The sequence below is a fragment of the Candoia aspera genome, chromosome 2, assembly GCF_035149785.1.
Source record: "Candoia aspera isolate rCanAsp1 chromosome 2, rCanAsp1.hap2, whole genome shotgun sequence".
Classification (NCBI taxonomy): Eukaryota; Metazoa; Chordata; class Lepidosauria; order Squamata; family Boidae; genus Candoia; species Candoia aspera.
In genome coordinates this window covers 242101276-242120951 of record NC_086154.1, presented here as the reverse complement: position 1 = coordinate 242120951, position 19676 = coordinate 242101276, and the positions used below count along the sequence as shown (strand labels likewise).

Below are 19676 nucleotides of genomic sequence, written 5' to 3'. Positions count from 1 at the left end.
ATGCCCCAGTCAAAGTATGTAAAAAGTACTGTGGGTTTATTATTTGCCCTGGCTTCGTAGACCATATTACTCATAATCATTAAGTACCAATCATAATGAATTTAGGAGTGCCTATTCCCACTATATGAGGCTCTAATCTAGGACTCTGAACATATTTATCAGGCAAATGTGTCTGCAGAATCCAACTATTCCATCAAAATGACATGAGTGCCACACTGTCATGATGCAAGCTCCACCCATTTCATATGCACATACAACAAAGGGTGCAGCTTGTATTGTTTGATCATCCCTCCTTGCCCGCTGCCCAACACCTCTGTTATCAGATATAGGGTAACTACATCATTTCCATTTTCCCCCAGCATCCTTATAATGAAAAATAGTGAATGCAGAATGCAGATTTAAGTTGTTGAATCTTCCTAATTATAGACCAAGAACAAGCTAGATCACACTGAACAACTGTTCCATATTACTATTCCACTTCCTATTAGTTTTGATTTAATGACTTACCTGTGAAAAAGACTTGAATATATCTTGGCACTTTCAGAGCAGAGAAAAATATTGGTTTCATATTATTGCTGACTTTTTGGATTATTGTTTCATCACTTTAATTGATTAAAAACATGCCCATAACAATTCCATTTTCCAATTATGGCTGTACTTTTTATTTATTTATTTATTTATTTTTCAAATTTAGTCACTGCCCATCTCACTCAAAGAGCTTTAAGAAAACTTAATGTTTCCTTCCCCAAGTTCAATTTACAACGTCATTTATTTTTTTCAGTATCAAGTACAAAAGAAACATAGAGTCTGGAGTTTGTTGATATCCAATAATGAATTTTGCAGTTGAGCTTCACTAGGATATGCCCATTCATATATGAATGAATGAATCTCTATCTCTATATCATCTATATCTATCAATATCTCTATCTCTCAACAATCAGGATTTTGAATACTCAAATAGCAGCTACAAAGCATATCACCAGCTATCCAGCTAGTTCCTAAGACAGTTCTTGCTCGGGTATTTTTTTTTTAAAAACTTCATAATAAGAGAAGTGAAAACAAGATAGGAAGGAATTTTGGTCTTCAAACCACATATTTTTAAATGTTAATAACCAGGTTTAAACAGCCAACAAATATGCATCAACTTGCCAAAAGAATATGACATTCATTCTGAGATTAAATCACATAGAAAGAGAATGGAAGACACTTACTCACAATTTGTTAGACCAAGTGCTCATATAAGTCACTTTTCACTAGAAACCACAGGTCCATTCTTAATAGTGGGCAAGTTCAGATCCTAATCATGAAAAATTGGGAGAGTTGGAAAGGAAATTCACTAGAAGGGAGTTCTGAATCCTTCTTCACAGTTGGTACTGTGGGGGTGGGGGGCAAATCTTGTTGTTATGGATCGAGAATGGGAATCAAGTGGGTCTGGGACTATTCCTGGCTCTGTCCTAGGCTCTTGTGTACATTAGACATTCAGCTACTACAGTGGCAAGTATCACACACACACATTAGAGGAGAAAAAAAGCACAAATATTTAGCAAGTCAACCTTATTGAATCTTCCAATTTTAATAAAGTGGGAATGGGTTTATTTTTAACTAAAATAGTATAGATACCTTGTACTCATGGCACATCCCAAGGCCTAAAATTAGCAAAAGATGTCACTATATCTTGATACACATTTGTTTGTAGTAACTTCTATAAATATTGTTGCCACATCCATGGGGAGAAGTGTTGTCAATTTATCACTGTTGGCCAGAATTATTTTTGCAGCTGTGGAGCAGGTTAATTGTGGACACTAAAAGATAGGAATGCAGGGTAAACATTCCTTATACCGTTAATGTATGTCATTATTTTAGCAGCCGTATGTTACCTTATTTACTGTCACACTAAGGTCATACTCATTACTTTAAAGGTAGGGTAGCAAGTCAATGAAGCATTCCTATTGTGCAAATTCATCAGGTTTTAATAATTGGTTTAAAATAGTTTTGTGAAGACTATCCACCATTACTGAACATTTGTGGTTCATACCCTCAGCATTATATGAAATGAGTTTTTTAAAGAAAGATCTGTAAATTCTTAATATATTTATTTGCAGATGGAGTAAATTATCAGTTGATCAATGTTTGGATCTATGTAGACTATGGTTGGGCATTTTGCTGAGGAGGAAGCAATGTTTAGTGTGAGAAAATGAGTCCTATATTTGCTAAATGAGCTGTAAAACTCAGTCATAATTGGAAAGGTAATAGGATACAAAAACCTAGATGTTTTAGATACAGGATTTGTGCACAATTTTATTTCTGTGGATATATCTCTGAAGTAAGAACCTGAAATGCATCCATGTTGCATGTAAGGACACATTTAGTGTACTTGGGATCACACATATATGCAGATTGCTATTTCATGTACAGAACACTTCCTCTGTATATATAATACTGGAATATTTAATATTAGGGAGTGCATTAAGATTCTATTTTCAGGCTCCTCATTCAGAACTACTTGCTGACTTCATTGACTTACACTAAAGACCAAAAAAATCAGAACTATGAAGCTGAATCATTGTGAAATGTTTTCTCACACTTATGATCTGTACCACAACCTATGTAGTTTAGAAATATAATATAGAAAATAAGACAAGCGTGTCCCACTCCACTTCATTGGACGGAGTGAAATGTACCACCTCTCATTTATCTTCCGTTTTCACTGTATTCCCTTTGGGTAGACGTATCTACTTTAAGTTCATATACTTATTGCGTAATAGAAATACTAGCACACTGAGATAGTGACTGATTTTGAATGTATTGGCCAGTCTTCAGTGCGCTGTGAACCTCAATGAGTTCTTAAGTATTAACAACACTTTTCTTACAGAGTTGCTCCCATGTTATACAGCAAATTGCTTTTTCTATGAAGGGAAATTTGAAAAAGACTTCCTGAATGGACCTCTTTAAACTGCATCAAATACTCCAGCAGGGATATTTTAGATGGGGAATGAAGCTTCTTTAGGTTCTCGCCATCGATAATTTGTTAATGTTCCTCAGTTCCTCATGGTTGTAATACTGAAAGTTGCTATTTGGTATCTTGCAAAATATTTCAAAACACTTTTGAGGTCACATCTATTTTGCGGGGAAAAAATCTACAATCTTGTATGTCAGGTATATTAAGCATTGGGGCATGTTCTGATAGCTATTTATTTTCCATGGAAGAAGAAACCATTTGGGGAAAAATAAACAACCAAACATGAACATTGTTGATCCATGTGTATTTTGCAGGATCTTTACTCAAATTTCTGCTTGGGATTCTATCATTCTGCAAGATTTATTGGCTGTTGTATTCCAGTATAAACATTTTTCCATGGTTACAGATAATGGATGAGATAGACATCTGGAGAGCACTAGATCGGGAAAGTCTAAGGCAGAGTATTTCCTTCTCTTGCTAGTGTTAATCATTGCATTGATTCAATGGTCTAGATTATTTTAACCGAGGTAATTATTGTATGAAATCTACTGGAACTTCCTTCTGTATTCTGTACTTCATTGAATGGCTGGGTGCTTTCGAAATATTTGTGGCTATCCATGGGCTTTATGTGAGAGTCGGACTAAAGTGGCAGTGTCAAGAAATTAAAACACATTCTTGAATATTAATACTAATTTAAAACATAACATACTTAAATGTTCTACACAGCATTTATTGTCATTGTGGTTAGTGTAAACTGTATAAATCACAAAATAGTTCTTCCTGCATTGCAGTTGTCTGCCTGAAATTTGTTAACAATGCTGTATTTTAGTATAAAGTCAGGGATATATGGAGAGTTAGCTATCAATCATTGTTCTTAAGTACAGTGAGATACAAATCTTTATAATATAAATTACTTGCCATTACAAAAAAAAAGGGCAACTGGGTTAGCTAGTTAAGTACAAAAATCTGTTAACCTCTATAAATAATGAAATGCAAGAAGCTCAATAATACAACACATACATCGGGTTACAGTATTTGAATATGTAATTGGAGACATGTGGCACAGGCACATTATATGAGGCAGGCGAAAACACTGAACACGTTAAAAGTTTTAAAATGTAAGCGCTTTCGGGGATATGAGCACACGATATAAACGTGAAGCCACACTCTTGAGCAGACAAAAGGAGCAACTGACAGTTGTAAAGCATTAGAATCCTGGCAGAAACCTGTCCAAACAGCTGCAGTGGGATACTGATTGATCATGTTTTTATTCTTACTGCCCAAGTGCTGCAGACAGTCATAGGTCCATGGATAAGCCGAACATGGGCACCGACACAAGCACACCCAGGAAGTACTTTAACAGATGCTGGTAAGAGTGCAGCACCACAACTTTCTCAATTACAACTAAGTAGGAATATTCAGTGTTGGTGAGGCTAGGATATGGAAGGGGAATTTATTTCATTTATCACAGAGGCCCAGAGCAAGGGGGAACAAAACAGAACAGGGTAAAAACTGCTCACTGGTTAATATACATTCAAGAACACTTTAGGCAGGCCATTTTAAAAATATTTTTTAAGAAGTGTGAGGTGTTTTAAGAATACAAAATGTTACTGATCATATTAGCTGCAACTCCAAAATAGAATTCACCAAACATAAAAAATGAAAGGGCTGATCTGAAGTCATCTAGCAGATTTGAGGTATCATTTTTTTTTAAATCAAGTAGAACATAAACGATGGAAATTCTTAGAGAAATATAATTTAAATGTAAATTTATTTTCATAAAAGCTCTGCAGCCGGACTGTATATATGTCAATCATAAGAAAACCCCACTGAATGCATTGCTCACTCCTAATTATAGATAGGAACAGAATTCTAGTCTATAACAGATATTACAAATGGGCTAAAGAGTTATTTTTTGCTCCTAGATAACTTTCTTCTGTCAGTTTTTAACTAGATTATGGGTAAATCCATGACTAGAGGTGACAAAATTGTTTTGTTTGACTCTCACCTGCTGGTGGTAGCATTCTCTTAAAGTCACAAATACAGTAGGGCCCAATTACTGTTATAGTTTCCTCTTTATGTATTTTAACCATATTTATATAAACAGAGTTTTTTTGCCAATATAAATGAAGAGCCGTTTGAGTCAGTGAAAATAATCATAGTTCATATAAACTGATCTTAGTTTCTTGTGGAGGGTCTAGAGTTATAGGATATGAACTGAAGGGACTTATTTAATCTGTATCCTGTCACATGCCCTCCACACAAGCATTACTCTACTTGTATAATTCAGAATACCTATCACAATAGAGTTGGCACTGCAAGATGGAAAAAGTGGTGATGTCAAAAAATCAGTCAGCATTACAATACTTAGTTTTTGGTCTACTTTAATTTCTACATTTTGTAATCTCACCACTACTGTTATATACATATAGTTATACACATGTGGCATCAGGAATAATCAAAAGTAAAACTGGCTAAGTATTTCCCCTATATTCAACGATTTTGGGGGTAAATGTTTTTAAAAAGAAGGTTCATAGAATAAATCACACAATTTTTACTACCCAATAATGTACAGGTATAAATTATAAAAAAAGAATGGCATTCTTTGCAAGTGATTTCTTTCTGCAATTGTCTTTTAAAATTAAAGAAAAATCAAGCCCAAAACAAGGAAACAAACCCAAATGTTGCAGTGACCCCTAGACCTGTTCCACCCTAGTCTTGATCAAGGATTCTTACATCTAACATACAAATCCAACTTAAGAGCAGTAATACTCAGTGCTGTATTATGAACAAGGCAGCTTTAAATTTTGAAGCATTCTTCAAATATAAGCAAACCTGGAAGATGGATACATTCTTGGAACTCAGTGGAGTGTTGTCATGTATAATGAACAACAACAACAAAATTTTTCCCTATTTTCAAGATGAAAAGCTTTTTTACAATATTCAGTCTGGAATAAAATTTAAAAGAAATCTAAGCCCCTGAAAATAGGGGTATTTAAAAAATACAGACAGTAGGCTTTTGAATATAATTCAGAGACACTGAATTCTCTTTAATAATTCCAAGGGCTAGGAATTCTAGCATAACACTAGTCATGAAGAATAATACATCCTGTGATTATTTAAACTTGCACATTGCTCTTGTTTCATATTTTTTTAACTACAAGGTAGCCTCCATATCATCATGTTACACAATCATCAACTTAAATTTACAAAGGCAATTTGCACTTGAGGCTTCCAAATCCTAATAAAATACTGGTATTTTCATTGTTTTTGCCACGCTTCCTGCTAAATTAATGGTTTGCATTATTTAAAAAAATCAATTTGTAATTGTTAAAAAGTGGGGGGTGGGGTGCATTCTTTACAAAGTCTGCTGTTCTTTGCATCAAAATGCCTTCCATAGTTTTAAAATGTACTCTGGTTCTCAGTGACTATAATTTCCATGAAACTTTGGATCTCCATTTACAGCTGGATTTAAATTTTGCACATAACAGCAAAATTCTGCATTATGGCTAGGACAATGCAGGAAACTAGCATACAGTGAACAGATTTGTTGGTAAACAAGAGGAATTCCCCATTCAGTAGTACAGGCAACATTACTGAAAATAATCATAAATCTGATTCACAGAATTTATAAACAGACTTTCTGGGATTAATGCAAAAATATATTTATTGCAACCGCTAACACCTTCTGTATACCAAACCATAATTCAGCTGAAAGTGAGACAAACAGGTACAATGTTATCTGAGAACCATCCTTGTTTTCTTCACATCCTTGAAGGCTCAAGATCTCTGTCTTCTAGTAAATTTATCAGGAAGCCAAAGCTGTCTTTTACTGATTCCATATCATCCAAGGAACAGGGTTTAAGTATCCAACGTTTCCCTCGTGCAAGTGGTTCAAGTTCCAAATACTTTTTGATCTATTTAAAAAGGAGAAAAAAGAAGCATTTAAAAAAATTAGTTCTATATATTTGCTGGGTCACTATTTAATCTTTCAAAATAGAAATTGCTGGATGCTTATTTTGGGAGTTATCTCCTACTGCTCTTAAAAAGAAGTTTATGTTGTGCTCTGCAAATGTTTATGTTACAGGCAGTCCTCACTTAACAACCACAATTGGGACTGGAATTTTGGTTGCTAATCGAAGCAGTCATTAAGCTAATCCAACCCGATTTTATGACTTTTTTTGTGGTGGCTGTTAAGCAAATCACTGTTGTTAAGTGAACCATACGGTCATTAAGCAAATCATGCATTTCCTCATTGATTTTGCTTGCCAGAAGTCAGCCGGGAAGGTCGAAAATGGTGATCACGTGACCACGGGACACCGCAACAGTCATAAATGTGAACCAGTTGCCAAGCACCCAAATCGTGATCATGTGACTACAGGGACACTGCGACAGTTGTAAGTGTGAGGACCGGTTGTAAGCCAGTGTTTTCAGCACCATCGTAAGTCTGAACCATCACTAAATGAATGGTTGTTAAGTGAGGACTACCTGTATGGATAACTAGCTTGTCTGGAAGCTACTTTTCCATTAGCACTAAAGCATAGAAAGGGTTGTGAGATTATTTTCATCTATTAATGAAACGGATCAAATCATATAAAATATGCAGAACATATCAAATAGCAGCTTTTATTAGTAGGATGAAGATATACCTTTTGCTTGTACAAACTGCTTGCATAAATTTCTAAATTAGAGACATGCTATTATCTAGTCCCTTGGATGAATAAGTATGTTCAAATTACACAATTGAAGACAATATAAAGCTATATTTACAAACTCAAAAGTAATTTTAAAGAAATAGACAAAAATCAAATTCAATTAAAAGCCATATGACAGGAAATATTCAGAATTATTACTGGTGAGTAAGGTAGTTTTGTAATTTATTCTTTGCGATTTGATACAAAATGACCAGGTCAGCATCCCTCAGACAGCAGACTGGAACTCATTTAATTCACTCCATTCCACACATCCTAAAAATTCCAAATCAAATATAAACAGCTATCAAAACCAATTCAACATGCGTTTTTAAAGAGTAAATATACAGTATGCAATGGCAAGTATTACTCAACAAGCATTTAACTGAATTGACCGGCAAGTATTTATGGGAATTATGGGTATAGGATTTAAACTTGGGAGCACCAGGTCAGGAAAGGCACCATAAAGTAAGAATCATGGAGATTTCAGGAGGGGTGCTGGTACGACCAAAGCTGACTTCCTTCCAAACTTTATACACAAATATGAAATATGAAGACTGAAGAAGGAGACCAACAATTTTGCTGCCTAATACAAAGTATAAAATGGTCTTCTTCCTCCATTCCATTCACAGAATATAGAAGTAAAGTTTTCAAGTTAAGCTTGAATTCTGGGGACTTCCTGTGGTCCTCCAGGTTGCTTTCTTGGAAGTAGATTGCCTTTACCTTTTTCTGGGATATGTTCTCAACTTCTTGGTATAGCCTATAGCTCTGGAATTTTGTGGAAGTCTTCCATTCACATACTAACCAGGTTTAAATCTGCTTAGCTTTTTGAGATCACTTGCTTGGGTCGCAACCTTGGCAACTTTAAGATGTGTGGACTTCAACTCCCAGAATTCCCCAGCCAGCATTCTGGGAGTTGAAGTCCACATATCTTAAAGTTGCCAAGGCTGAGAAACACTGATGTATAGTATCATCTCAAAGTCTGATGTGATGACTTGTTCCTAACATCACGCGGCTGATAGAAAATGGAATAATATTGGCACTGGTTGTTAAAATTAAGGCTAATGAACTCCACTGAAGTGTTGTTTACTGGTCTATAAATTCATTAGTTATCTTGACCATACATGCATATTCTATTGAGAGTCTCAAGAACTGCTTTTATATAGCAGTATGGTATATGATGTTGTTAGAACTAAGTTTCTCTTTAATATATTTCTACAATTTATTGACACACAGAAAGAAGAGTTAAAAGGTACATACATTTGTTATAAAATGAAGTGTACAATATTTTTTAGACTGGAGAATGTATGTTGAATCCACTTTCTCCACAATTTAAACTATGTGCCTATCTTCATCTAAACATTTAGGGAAAAATAAAGCCTCAGGGTCAATCGTCCCATTAAGCAAAGTGAGGATGCCTTAGTCTGCAGATGCTGGGAAGGGAAATTAATGGAAATTCCTTAAGTCATTTGCTGTCTTCAGATGTGGACTTATTTCATTGCTCGATTTTGAGGGAGAGAGGGAAGGAAGGGGTGGAGGGAGGGTAGAAAGAGGGAAGGAAGGAGGGAGGGAAGATTTCTGACACTCCTTGCCAGCTTCTCACAAGGAAACTCAATGGGGAAGCCGGCGGGAAGTTGGAAGTCGCTCCCGTTCCCACTGCTTTTTTGCCTGTCCAAGGTCATTCTGTTTCTCTGTTTAGGTAAGGAAATATCTCTGAAACAATGACCCAGTGGGTCACAGGTTGACTAGTAATAATTAAAATGCAACCTTGTTAGGATAATGATTTCATAAAATTTGTCATCTATACTACCCTAGGAATATGAATTGCTGTATAATGCTATTTTCTTAATAGCATTATGAAATATACATCTGGCATACTGAAAACGAAGATGTGATATGGATGTTAAAACTCTGACTATACTTTTGAGCAAAACTGATTACAGTGGCTCATTTTGGCAAATACAAACTGACAACAATATTCAGAGTGGAAGCATAAAAATACTGTTAGTTTAGTTGATAACAAAGCTAGTTAATGCTTAGCTGACTAAAAATCCGAACCTTAATGTAATGAAAGCTGGCAAACACAACACAGAGACAGAATGATATTAATGAAATGAGATCTGTATTTGCCAAATAGTGTAGCAATATACAGTAACATGCAGAATTTGTACAAACTGAGCATTAAAAGATTGGTATATTTTAGAGAAAATGAACGAATACTGTATAATTTGTTTTTTGGATGTAAAAAAATCCTGCAGCTAATCTGTTAACAAAACATGGAAGCTGATTTTAGAATATTAGTCAACAGCTGTCTGTACTACAAAACACACTGAATTAAAAAAACCTAAAATTTGCATTTCTGCAACAGAAAACTTTAAGGCAAACATCAACCATTCCTGTTATGTAAGATCATAAATCACTATAAATATGTGCTTTCATTAATCAGATAAGTATTTGTAGTTGCTGAGATAAGAGGAAATCAATACCTTTGACCACTTAAATGGAATTAAATTAAAATTAAAATCCAATTGGCAAGGTATGGCCTACGTATGGCTTTAAAGCTAAGACTGAAAACATAATAAAAGAGCATAAAAGGGGGGACACCTGTTTAGTTTAGATGGTTATTTTCTTATCAAACTCAATTTACTTTTACCCCAAAGATGCTGTTATTTTCTTAGTTCTCTCAGTTGCAACACAAAAGGTATAATGGAACATTCTAAATGGAAATTAAGAGAATGGAAGGCAACAAGAACATGGTCAAAGGCTGCCAATGTTTTAGGAGCAACTCATATGGCCTTGAAATGTAGTTGCTAAGGTGCAAGCTAATACTGTACGTCCAATGAAAGTTGATTCAAAGATGCGCAGAGCAGCACTTAGTTTAACTATATAAATGCAACCCCAGGGGTAAGAGTGTCTTTGACAATTTAATTAAAACCATTTGGTTCCTTTTACTCATAGAATACACAGAATTCAGAAAAATGGAGGTTCTATTATGATCTTACCAAGTGCCCATACTGCTATGTTGCAATATCACAGAAAACTCCAATTTTATTAAACAGCACTCGAATTATAAAAGATATTAGACAGAAATGCCCACTGTAACCTGATATATAATTAACTTAATTTATTTCTTTTCTTGCATCCTAACTACAATATATTAAAATATGAGCGCCATTAAAAATGGCACCAATATGGAACAAAGTTTGCTGAGAAATATTCTGATCACTGAATGAAGTTAATGAGTTTAATTCCCAACCTCACATATCAGAGACAACTAATTACCCTGTCTGAAACACAGGCTTGTAAAACTATCAAGTAATTGTAAAATGGTCTGCTACACACGAGTAAGATGTTGTTTAAATGGCTTGTTTGACTAGATGCATTCACCATGAAATTGATTCTGTTAAAACAGTATTTTAAAACTACATATACGTTAACTGCACAGACAGAAAATGAGAAAAAAATCTGGCATTATAAAGGGTGGGCTTAGGCATGAGTCCAATTTTATGAGGTCGAGGGTTACTTGAATGAGAAACTCATCAATTGTGGTCATGCCCCATACAGGAACTAAGGAGGCTGCATACAATTAGGTTATGCTGCTATTTCCATGTCAAGGACAATAAGGTCCTCTCTAAACCATCATAAAAGCATGTATTTAAATGATATGGTAAGAAGAACTTACAAAAATCCCTTATCTTACTATATCTGTGTAGAAGCGCCATGTAAAAATGCATTGCATTCTACAAATAAAAGTACTGCCAATAACTGTGTACGACTGGCATTTTGTTGTTTAAACTCCTGTTTGTAGCTAAAATAACAAAGATTTGTGGGACATAATGGAACATGTTTGTTAGCTGATTGAAAAAGTTAAAGCCTTGGAGAAGACTTGAATTCTGGACCTCAAAATGCTTGATATTGTGCTACAAGATGATTAGCACCTATCCAGAAAGTCTAGGCATACTCTTTTACTTTAAAATAAAAGCAGCTGCAGAAATGTTCATGGAATGAAGGTCTCCTCATCTTGTCCTTCATACCATAGATTGTGTGCCACACTAGGAAGAATCTAAAAGAAGCTACCAATAAGAAACACAGCTTCAGAGTACAAAATGCATTGTTTCAGAAGGGTCACAGCAAAGATTAGCATTACAGGTAGTCCTCACTTACTGACCACCTTGTTTAGTGACTTCACCTTGTTTGAAGTTACGATGGTTGAAAAAAACCAGCTTTGTGACCAATCCTCACATTTATGGCCATTGCAGCATCCCGAAGTCATGTGATTGCCATTTGCGAGCTTCACAACCAGCTTCTGACAAGCAGAATTAATGGAGAATGCAGAAGTGAAATCCCAAGTCGCGGTCACGTGATGTCTCACTTAATGACCCAGTGATTCACTTAATGGGGGAAGTGGGTTGTAAGTCCTGTGAGGTCACATGATGTTTCGCTTAGCAACCATGGCCTTAGCGACAGAGTTGCCGGTCCCAACTGTGGTTGGTAAGTGAGGACTACCTGAATATATATGAATAAATATATATGCATATTCTAGCCTATAAAATTGTCCTTATATTCTTAATAAAATTATTTGGAGATTGCTCAAATATGCAAATATGCTTGCAGTTGACAAAAAACTGTCATTCCAAGGACTGGCCATGAATTCAGGAAACCTATCAAGTTGAAAGGGAAGACCAATCACAGTTTCATGTACAGGATTACAAAAACATGACTATACACTTTAACTCTGTGAATATATGTTGAGGGATGTCAGCAATACAGAAGATCCTTTTGCATTTTACAGTACTTTATATGTATCAGTTCACACAGATGTCTGACCAAGGAAGTACAGCTTGTGATGAAACAGCTGCCAAAACAATAATTTCAAAAGGTAGGGGAAGAAGTGTAGAAATCAGAACTAGCCTGGCTGAAGGCCAAATGAATATAGTTAGTTGTCAATAATTCTTAAAGAATGTGCATGGCAGTTCATGAATTTCTGAAAGATGGAGAAGAGCCAGAGCTGTTCCAATAATTACTGACAATTTAACTTAAGTGTGTATGGTTGAACACAGGTGGCAAGAATTCTGGCTCCCATGTCGGAATGAGGATCTTGGAAAATGAAACATTATTCTTGAGTCACATCAGCCAAAATGTCCATCAAGCACACTATCTATAGACTGTGTCAATGCAAGACAAACAATTAGGCAAAGTTAATGCACCCTTAAAACCCTGACCATCTGTAACGTTTGATTCTATTAGAGATTCTCAAGTCTCCATTACATCCTGGAGGTATTAGCTGCAAAATATTATCATTTTGCTGTGACAGTTAACTTCATAACCTAGTAGTCACATGGCTGCCAACTTATCGTGGAAGGACCACTGGAATAAAACACAAATATGCATAGACTAACAGAACAGGGAGGAATCATTCATTTCTGCCTAAGATTCAAATATTCACAATATAAGCAAAAGATAAGGTGTATTAATTTTTTAAATCAACTTTTTTCTGCTGTGCTAGTTGGTTCTTGCTCTGCTATTTTATATCACCTTAGTTAAATAAAAGGGGACCATGAGTCCTCACAAATCTTAACTATCAGCATTGTGTTTCTGAACAATGATGATTTGCCTTTTTTTCAGTTTGGGGGGCAGGGTTGGATGCAGTTAATATGGAAGCCACACAGAATTTGAATAAACCGGGTCTAATAAAGGACAGAACCGACCTATTTTAGTATTACAGCTGTAAACACTTGTTGAGGGAGAAAATAAATTCATTTTAATGTATGTTAGTGTTGGGATGCATCTAAATTAAGTTGTCATAAGGTTAAAAGGAGGGGAAATGTATTGAATTACAAGGCAGAATATGACAGAGGCTGAAGCCAAGAAATACTTTTGCAATAAAGCTAAAGGCTCTCAGTCATAAGAACTATGTGAAGAGCATAGGGACCCTCTCAAAGGATATCTTTGATCTAAGACAGGCCAATCCGTTGCTCTCATGATGGCATTCTGTGCGGCTCCACCCTTGTTTCCAGTATACCCCTGCGCCCTGGTTGCTGTTACCAGCAATCTGTATGTAACTGATAGGAGGGAAACAGCAATACAGATCGGTATTGCTGTTTCCCTCCTATCAGTTACATACAGATTGTTGGGGAAGAGGAAAATTAATCTACCAATAATTTTATGCATCTGAGAGTGATATTGAGGGAAAGGTCTGACTTCTGCTACTCAACAATCTGAGGGCATCCCCTGGTCCACCATGGCAGCCCAATGAATTGGAGAGAAAAGTCCTCCCTCCCAATAAAACAAATAATAATAAGTCTTTTTTCTAGGATGTCAAGGTTTAAGGATAAAAGAGAACTATCTAATTCAAAAACATTCCTTATTTACACACACACACACACACACACACGAAGTGGGGGGGAAGAATGCAATCTTGTAGGAGTAAATAGATATATAAATAACTGAATTCCTAGGGATATTTCCCAGAATCTTCAAATAGTAGGCATTTTAAACAAATATGAAGAGGGGGAAATTTTCTTTATTAGAAATAAAGTAGAATCAAGAATTCTTAACAATGCATTATGTTGTCACTCTTACAAACACAGATAAACACATATACTTGCCTGTCTTCCCTAGTAGGGGCAATGCAGATCAGAGCAGGAAGCAATATGACTATACCAATTGCAAATCCAGCTGAAATCTGAACTGCTGGTTGTTTACGCTCTAATCATGTAACAGTTCTTTTGTTTCTTTGGTATATAATCTGCATTACACTTGGTCTCAACCATGAAGCTGATACCGTGTATATCAGTGTACTATGTGAATGAGCAATTAGCTAAGAGAGAGAAAATGGTGATTGCTAAGCTAAATAGTTAGGAAGGGGTGGAGACTTACTTATTTTTAGCAGTTACACTCTTTCTCCAAAAGCCACTCAAAGCATCTTGAAAAATAAAGATCAGTGGAACACCAATAAAATAGTGGCCTTTCAAAATCAGAATAGTCCACCAAATATTTGCTTTGGGAAAAAAAAGTGCCACGACAAATAATCTATACCAGAATCAGGATCAAAGCAACATAAATACAAGCCAAAAAACGATTAAAGGAAAAAAAAAGGGATTTCACACGGAGATAGGAGGAAAACAGAAATAATAATAGGCTACCCTGGGCAAGAAATTATTTTGCTACAGTACAATCACAGAATGAACCTTCTTCGTATTGTTGGTAGTTTCCTGTACAAGCATAGATGATCTCAAGCAGGTTTATGACAGCAGGTAGATTTTGTTGCTATTAACAATGAAAGGAATCTACAGACAGTATAAAGAACCAAGATGATAGCTGAAAGCATATGAAGGATCCAGGAAAATACAGGCTACCAATAGATCATGTGTAGAATCCATCACAACACGGACCATCTCTTGCAAGATAGTCAGACTTAGGTAAGGTTTTTAACAGAGGCAGGTCCACATAAAAGAACACAGTGTTTTCTCTATGAGAGCTACCTACTTAATATTAAGGACTAAAAATTATGAGGCAGGTTTGTAGAACTGCTTCATATTCACAATTGTCTGAAAAATCATAGTATAGACTATTAATAGCCTGAACAGATGTTCAAAAGATAGCAGGGGACTGTGCTTGGCACAGAGTCAACGTGAGACGATACTAAAACCTATTAACAATGGAGAAATTAAAGAATAATGTGGAACAATAAACTGTCTAGAGAGCAAATGAGAAAGATCATAAAATCTGATCAGAAAGTTAATACGCTTTTATTACTGTCTCACAGCAGACTAGTAATAGAACATTTAAATCTGAACAACAATATACAAGTTCTGCCACACAATAGGCAATTGCAGACAGCTCAATATTTATAGCAAACACAAATATATATTTTCCATTACTTGTTATATTTATTATTTGAAATATTTTTCAACTGCCCTTCTTTTTTGAAGACTCAGATTACATGAAAAAACAGAAGCACGGATAAGGAAAAAGAACCCAACAAAAAATAGCAAAATTTTCACAATGAAGCAGCTGAAAAGGAAAGTAAAAGAACAGAACAGTCTGATAAGCATAACTGAACTTGAAATGTCTGGACAAATAAGTGCTGTTTTGACTTGGTAGTAACAGATTAAAAAATAGATTGGTCTTGGAAAAGAATAAGCAGCCATGCTGCTCCTTTAGAATTGGTATAATATACAGGTAGTCCTTGCTTAATGGCCACTTGTTTAGTGACGGTTTGGAGTTACAATGGTGCTGACAAACTGACTTATGACCGGTCCTCACACTTATTTCCCTCACAGTGTCCCCGCTTAATGGCCACTTCACTTAACTGAAATTTCGGTCCCAATTGTGGTTAAGTGAGGACTACCTGTAATTTGACTTAGATACACTAGTTATAAATCTGGCAGTTTCATTCTGCATTATTTTATGCTTCCTTGTTATTGTGTAGTTCTAATCTTACAGCAATCTATTTGGGAAATTACCAGATTATGGCTCAGTACCACCAGAGTAGTACCAGGGCCAACCTCTTCAATAAGACCCTTGTATGAAAAGCCACTGGGAAGTAGAAGGGTTGCAATTCTCATTTTTTTTATAAAAGATAATTCATTCTGGTAGCCAAGACGATTTCATGCTGTCTGTTCATTTAAATTTAAAACCAATTGAAATGGAGCTTTGCTTTCTACAAAGTGCTTTAAGTCAAGTTACCACCACCTTTCCCTGTTCAAAAAAGGGAATTTTTTGGTAGTGGTTCTACAACATCTTTTTTAGGGTTGCAGGTCACGCTTCCTCATATATGAAGACCAGACCCACTAAGAGCAAACAGGGGCAAACAGGGGCAAAGAATACAGAGAATCCAAAGAATCCTGGGGTCTCCATAGGAACTTATGCATAAGTCTTAAAAAAGGTGTCACAACACCAGGGAGGTCCCATCTCAGTGTCTGGAGCCTGGGGTGGGGTGGGGTGGGGGCTGGATGGGAAACAACAGGCTTTGGTTCACCCTAGTAAAATTGAGTGGCTTTGGATTTTAGGACCCCTTGGTTCTGGAGATGTTCCATCTCTTCTTCTGAATGGGGGTTGCATTGCCACAGACATATCCTGTGTGCAATTTGAGCATCCCCCTGGACTCGCAGCTCCTCCTCAAAGAGCAGGTGACTGCTGTGGCCAGGACGGCCTTTACATCTTCATGTTGTGTGCCAGTGGTGCCTGTTCCTGGACTGGGAGGCCCTGCTTGTGGTTACTCATACCTTAGTCCCCTCCCACTTGGATTATTGCAATGGGTTCTACATGGGGCTGCCCCTGAAGAGTATTCGGAAGCTTCAGCTGGTACAAAATGTGGCAGCATAGGCAATTATGGGTGCTGGTCACTCAGCACATGACACCTCTGTTCTGTGAGTTGCAATGGCTACCAGTATGCTTCAAGGTGCTGGTGGCTACCTTTAAAGACCTTCATGGCTTGGGTCTGGGTTACTTAGGGAACTGTCTCTCCCCAGTGGTGTCTACCTATCCCTAGCTCCAGCAGGAGAGGAATGCTCCGGGTCCCGTTCACAAGTGAGTGCCATCTGCCAGGGCCCAGGAAGAAAGCCTTTTCTGCTGTGGTGCCTGCGCTCTGGAACATCATTCTCCCACAGATTAGTCTTGCCCCAACTTTGCTGGCCTTTTGAAGGCACTGAAAACCTGCCTTTGCCATCAAGCCTGGGGCCCTGATAGTGTGGATGAGCCTGTTTCTTGGCTACTTTGTTATTTTATATTATCTCTGTTGTTTAAACTTGGTAATTTTTTATTATGATGTTTTTATTAAGTTTTTAACTGTTAGCTGCCCAGAATCATGCATATGAGATGGGTGGCCATATAAACAAACAAACAAACAACAGGTTTTCCAAGGCTCCACTGCATCTCCACTGGGTTGGATTTTAGTAATCCATCAAGAGGATTAAACTGGCCAGCCTGGACTCAAAGGATACTGAACCCCAAACCAGCAGATGACCTCCCTCAGTGGTTTCATACAGATCAAAGGCAATTCCAGAATCAGGCTCACCCTGAGGCTGCGAAATCTCTTGGCCCAATTTGAGTTCAGAGCATATGATCCAGTAATTCAACCCCTACTTGGCTATCCCAGTAGACTTTGCCATCACATTCATAACACACTGCAAGCTCACTTCTTTCATGGGCTTCTTTCACGGCTCTGGCAAGCTTCTTTCATGGCTCTGGCAAGCCAATATCAAAGGAGAATGTATCCTTATTGGAATCAGCATAGGTGTCCTTCATGTACTGGCACGGATAATCCGTGAAGGTTTTCCAAATATCAAACGTCATCCAAATCTTGACGGCGTTCTCAAATGTAAGATTCCTGACTTTCATGATACCCACAATAGCTTTAACTTTCAACATGCAGTTCTCAAGACAGATGCAGTCTGCCTGGAAGCAATTCCGGAAGTCCAAGTAATCTGCAGAAGGCTGTACAAAATCCAAGACAAAGTTGTCTCGATCCACTGTTGTCAGGCCCACAATGTTGTCTATCAGTTCCATGATGTTCAAGGGAATATCCACCGGGTCATCAAATTCTGAGAATACTTTCACCACCGTCAGAGCCAAGCCCCTGCTGTCAGCAAAAGAAACCCTTTTTTTCACCTGGCTCCTCTGCAGAGCTTGGACCTCTGCCCCCAGCTCGTTCAGCATGGGGCTGCTGTTGACATGGATGCAGGGCTGCAAAGGCTTCTTGATCTTTGGGGCTATTTTGTAGGCAAAGCTTTCTCTCTGCAAAGGGGGTGCCCGCAGGTAGAATTGCACGGCTACATCCACTGCCATTCTGGGCTTTTGAGGAAAAGAGTCCAGGATTCTCATAGGGGCAAGGGAAGTGAACTGGATAGCTGTTTCAAGCTGTGAGGCAGAAGACAGAGGTGCACCAGAATTTCATATCCTGCAGCCATTCCAAATTCATCCCCTGGAAAATTTCAGGATGCCTAGAGCGCACATCAAGGTCTCTGGATCCCCCCCCCCCACACACACACACAAAGCAGCCTTTAGAGCCTTCTGAGAGTTGTACTGTATGTGGAGCAAGCGGTACAGCAATTGCTAAAGATGATCTGCTCCGCCCTAGCAAACCAATTCCTCCTGGGTCATCCCGCTCTTGTTGCAGCTCCAATCTCGTTACAGTACTTGTGAAGAACACTTGTTTTTGGTTTCATATAGATGTTGTATAAGAGGAGCGAGAGAATAGAGCCCTGCAGCACCCAGCAAAGGTGGGGCCTAGGGGGTGATCTCCCTTGCCAACAAACACCTTCTGGAACCCCCCCCCCCAGAGGAAGAAAGAGAACCACTATAAAATGGTGCCCCCTACCCACTGAGCCAGCTCAGAAGGATACTGTGGTCAATGGTATTGAAAGCTGCAGAGAGATCAAGGAGCACAAGGATGGATGCAGCACTGCTATCCTGGCTCGGCCACATTTCATCAACAAATGCCACCAAAGCTTGTCTCAGTATTAAATCCTAGCCTGAAACCTGACTGAAATAGGTCTAGATAATCTATTCCCTCCAGGGTTCTCACGAGCTGCAGACCAACTACCTTCTCAACAACCTTCCCCAAAAAAGGAAGGTTGGAGACTGGTCACTAGTATGGAGCCCTTGGTGCTCTCTGAACCTTGTTGTTTTCTTGCAGATGTTTCATTGCCAGACTAGGCAACATCTTCAGTGCAAAGAGGGAGTGGGCCTTGCTCTCAGTTTATATACCATGGCTTGCCCTGCTTGTTTTGGTCAGGGTATTGTTCTCTTCTTGGGAGTTCTTTGATTGGGCTGTTGTTTGCTGCTTTGTTGATTGCCAGAGTTAATAGTTCCTTGATTAAGGTGTATTGTGCTGTTTGATGGTTCATCTGGTGTTAATCCTAGTGTTGATTTTTGCATATCTGGGTGCTGGCCAGGGAGTGTACTGGCCTTTTGGTTTTTCTATTGTCTCTTTTGAATGGTATGTGGCTGTTACAGTCTTTGCACTGAAGATGTTGCCTAGTCTGGCAATGAAACATCTGCAAGAAAACTGTCTTGGTGAA

General features: G+C 37.6%; 1 protein-coding gene and 1 pseudogene across 2 annotated transcripts in view; both read right to left on the bottom strand.

Annotated features, from left to right (window-relative positions):
- Positions 1-5976: 5976 nt before the first annotated feature.
- The window catches only part of ARL15 (ADP ribosylation factor like GTPase 15), a 178809-nt gene continuing 165109 nt past the window's right edge, over positions 5977-19676 (bottom strand). The window contains exon 5 of one of the 2 annotated variants that reach the window (XM_063295666.1): positions 5977-6876. In XM_063295666.1, coding sequence (XP_063151736.1) covers positions 6724-6876 — 153 coding nt within the window. In that variant the 3' untranslated portion in view covers positions 5977-6723. The remainder of the gene's footprint in view (positions 6877-19676) is intronic. The other variant, XR_010067354.1, reaches the window with a different exon arrangement.
- LOC134492494 (protein phosphatase 1 regulatory subunit 3B-like) lies at positions 17547-18629 on the bottom strand (annotated as a pseudogene).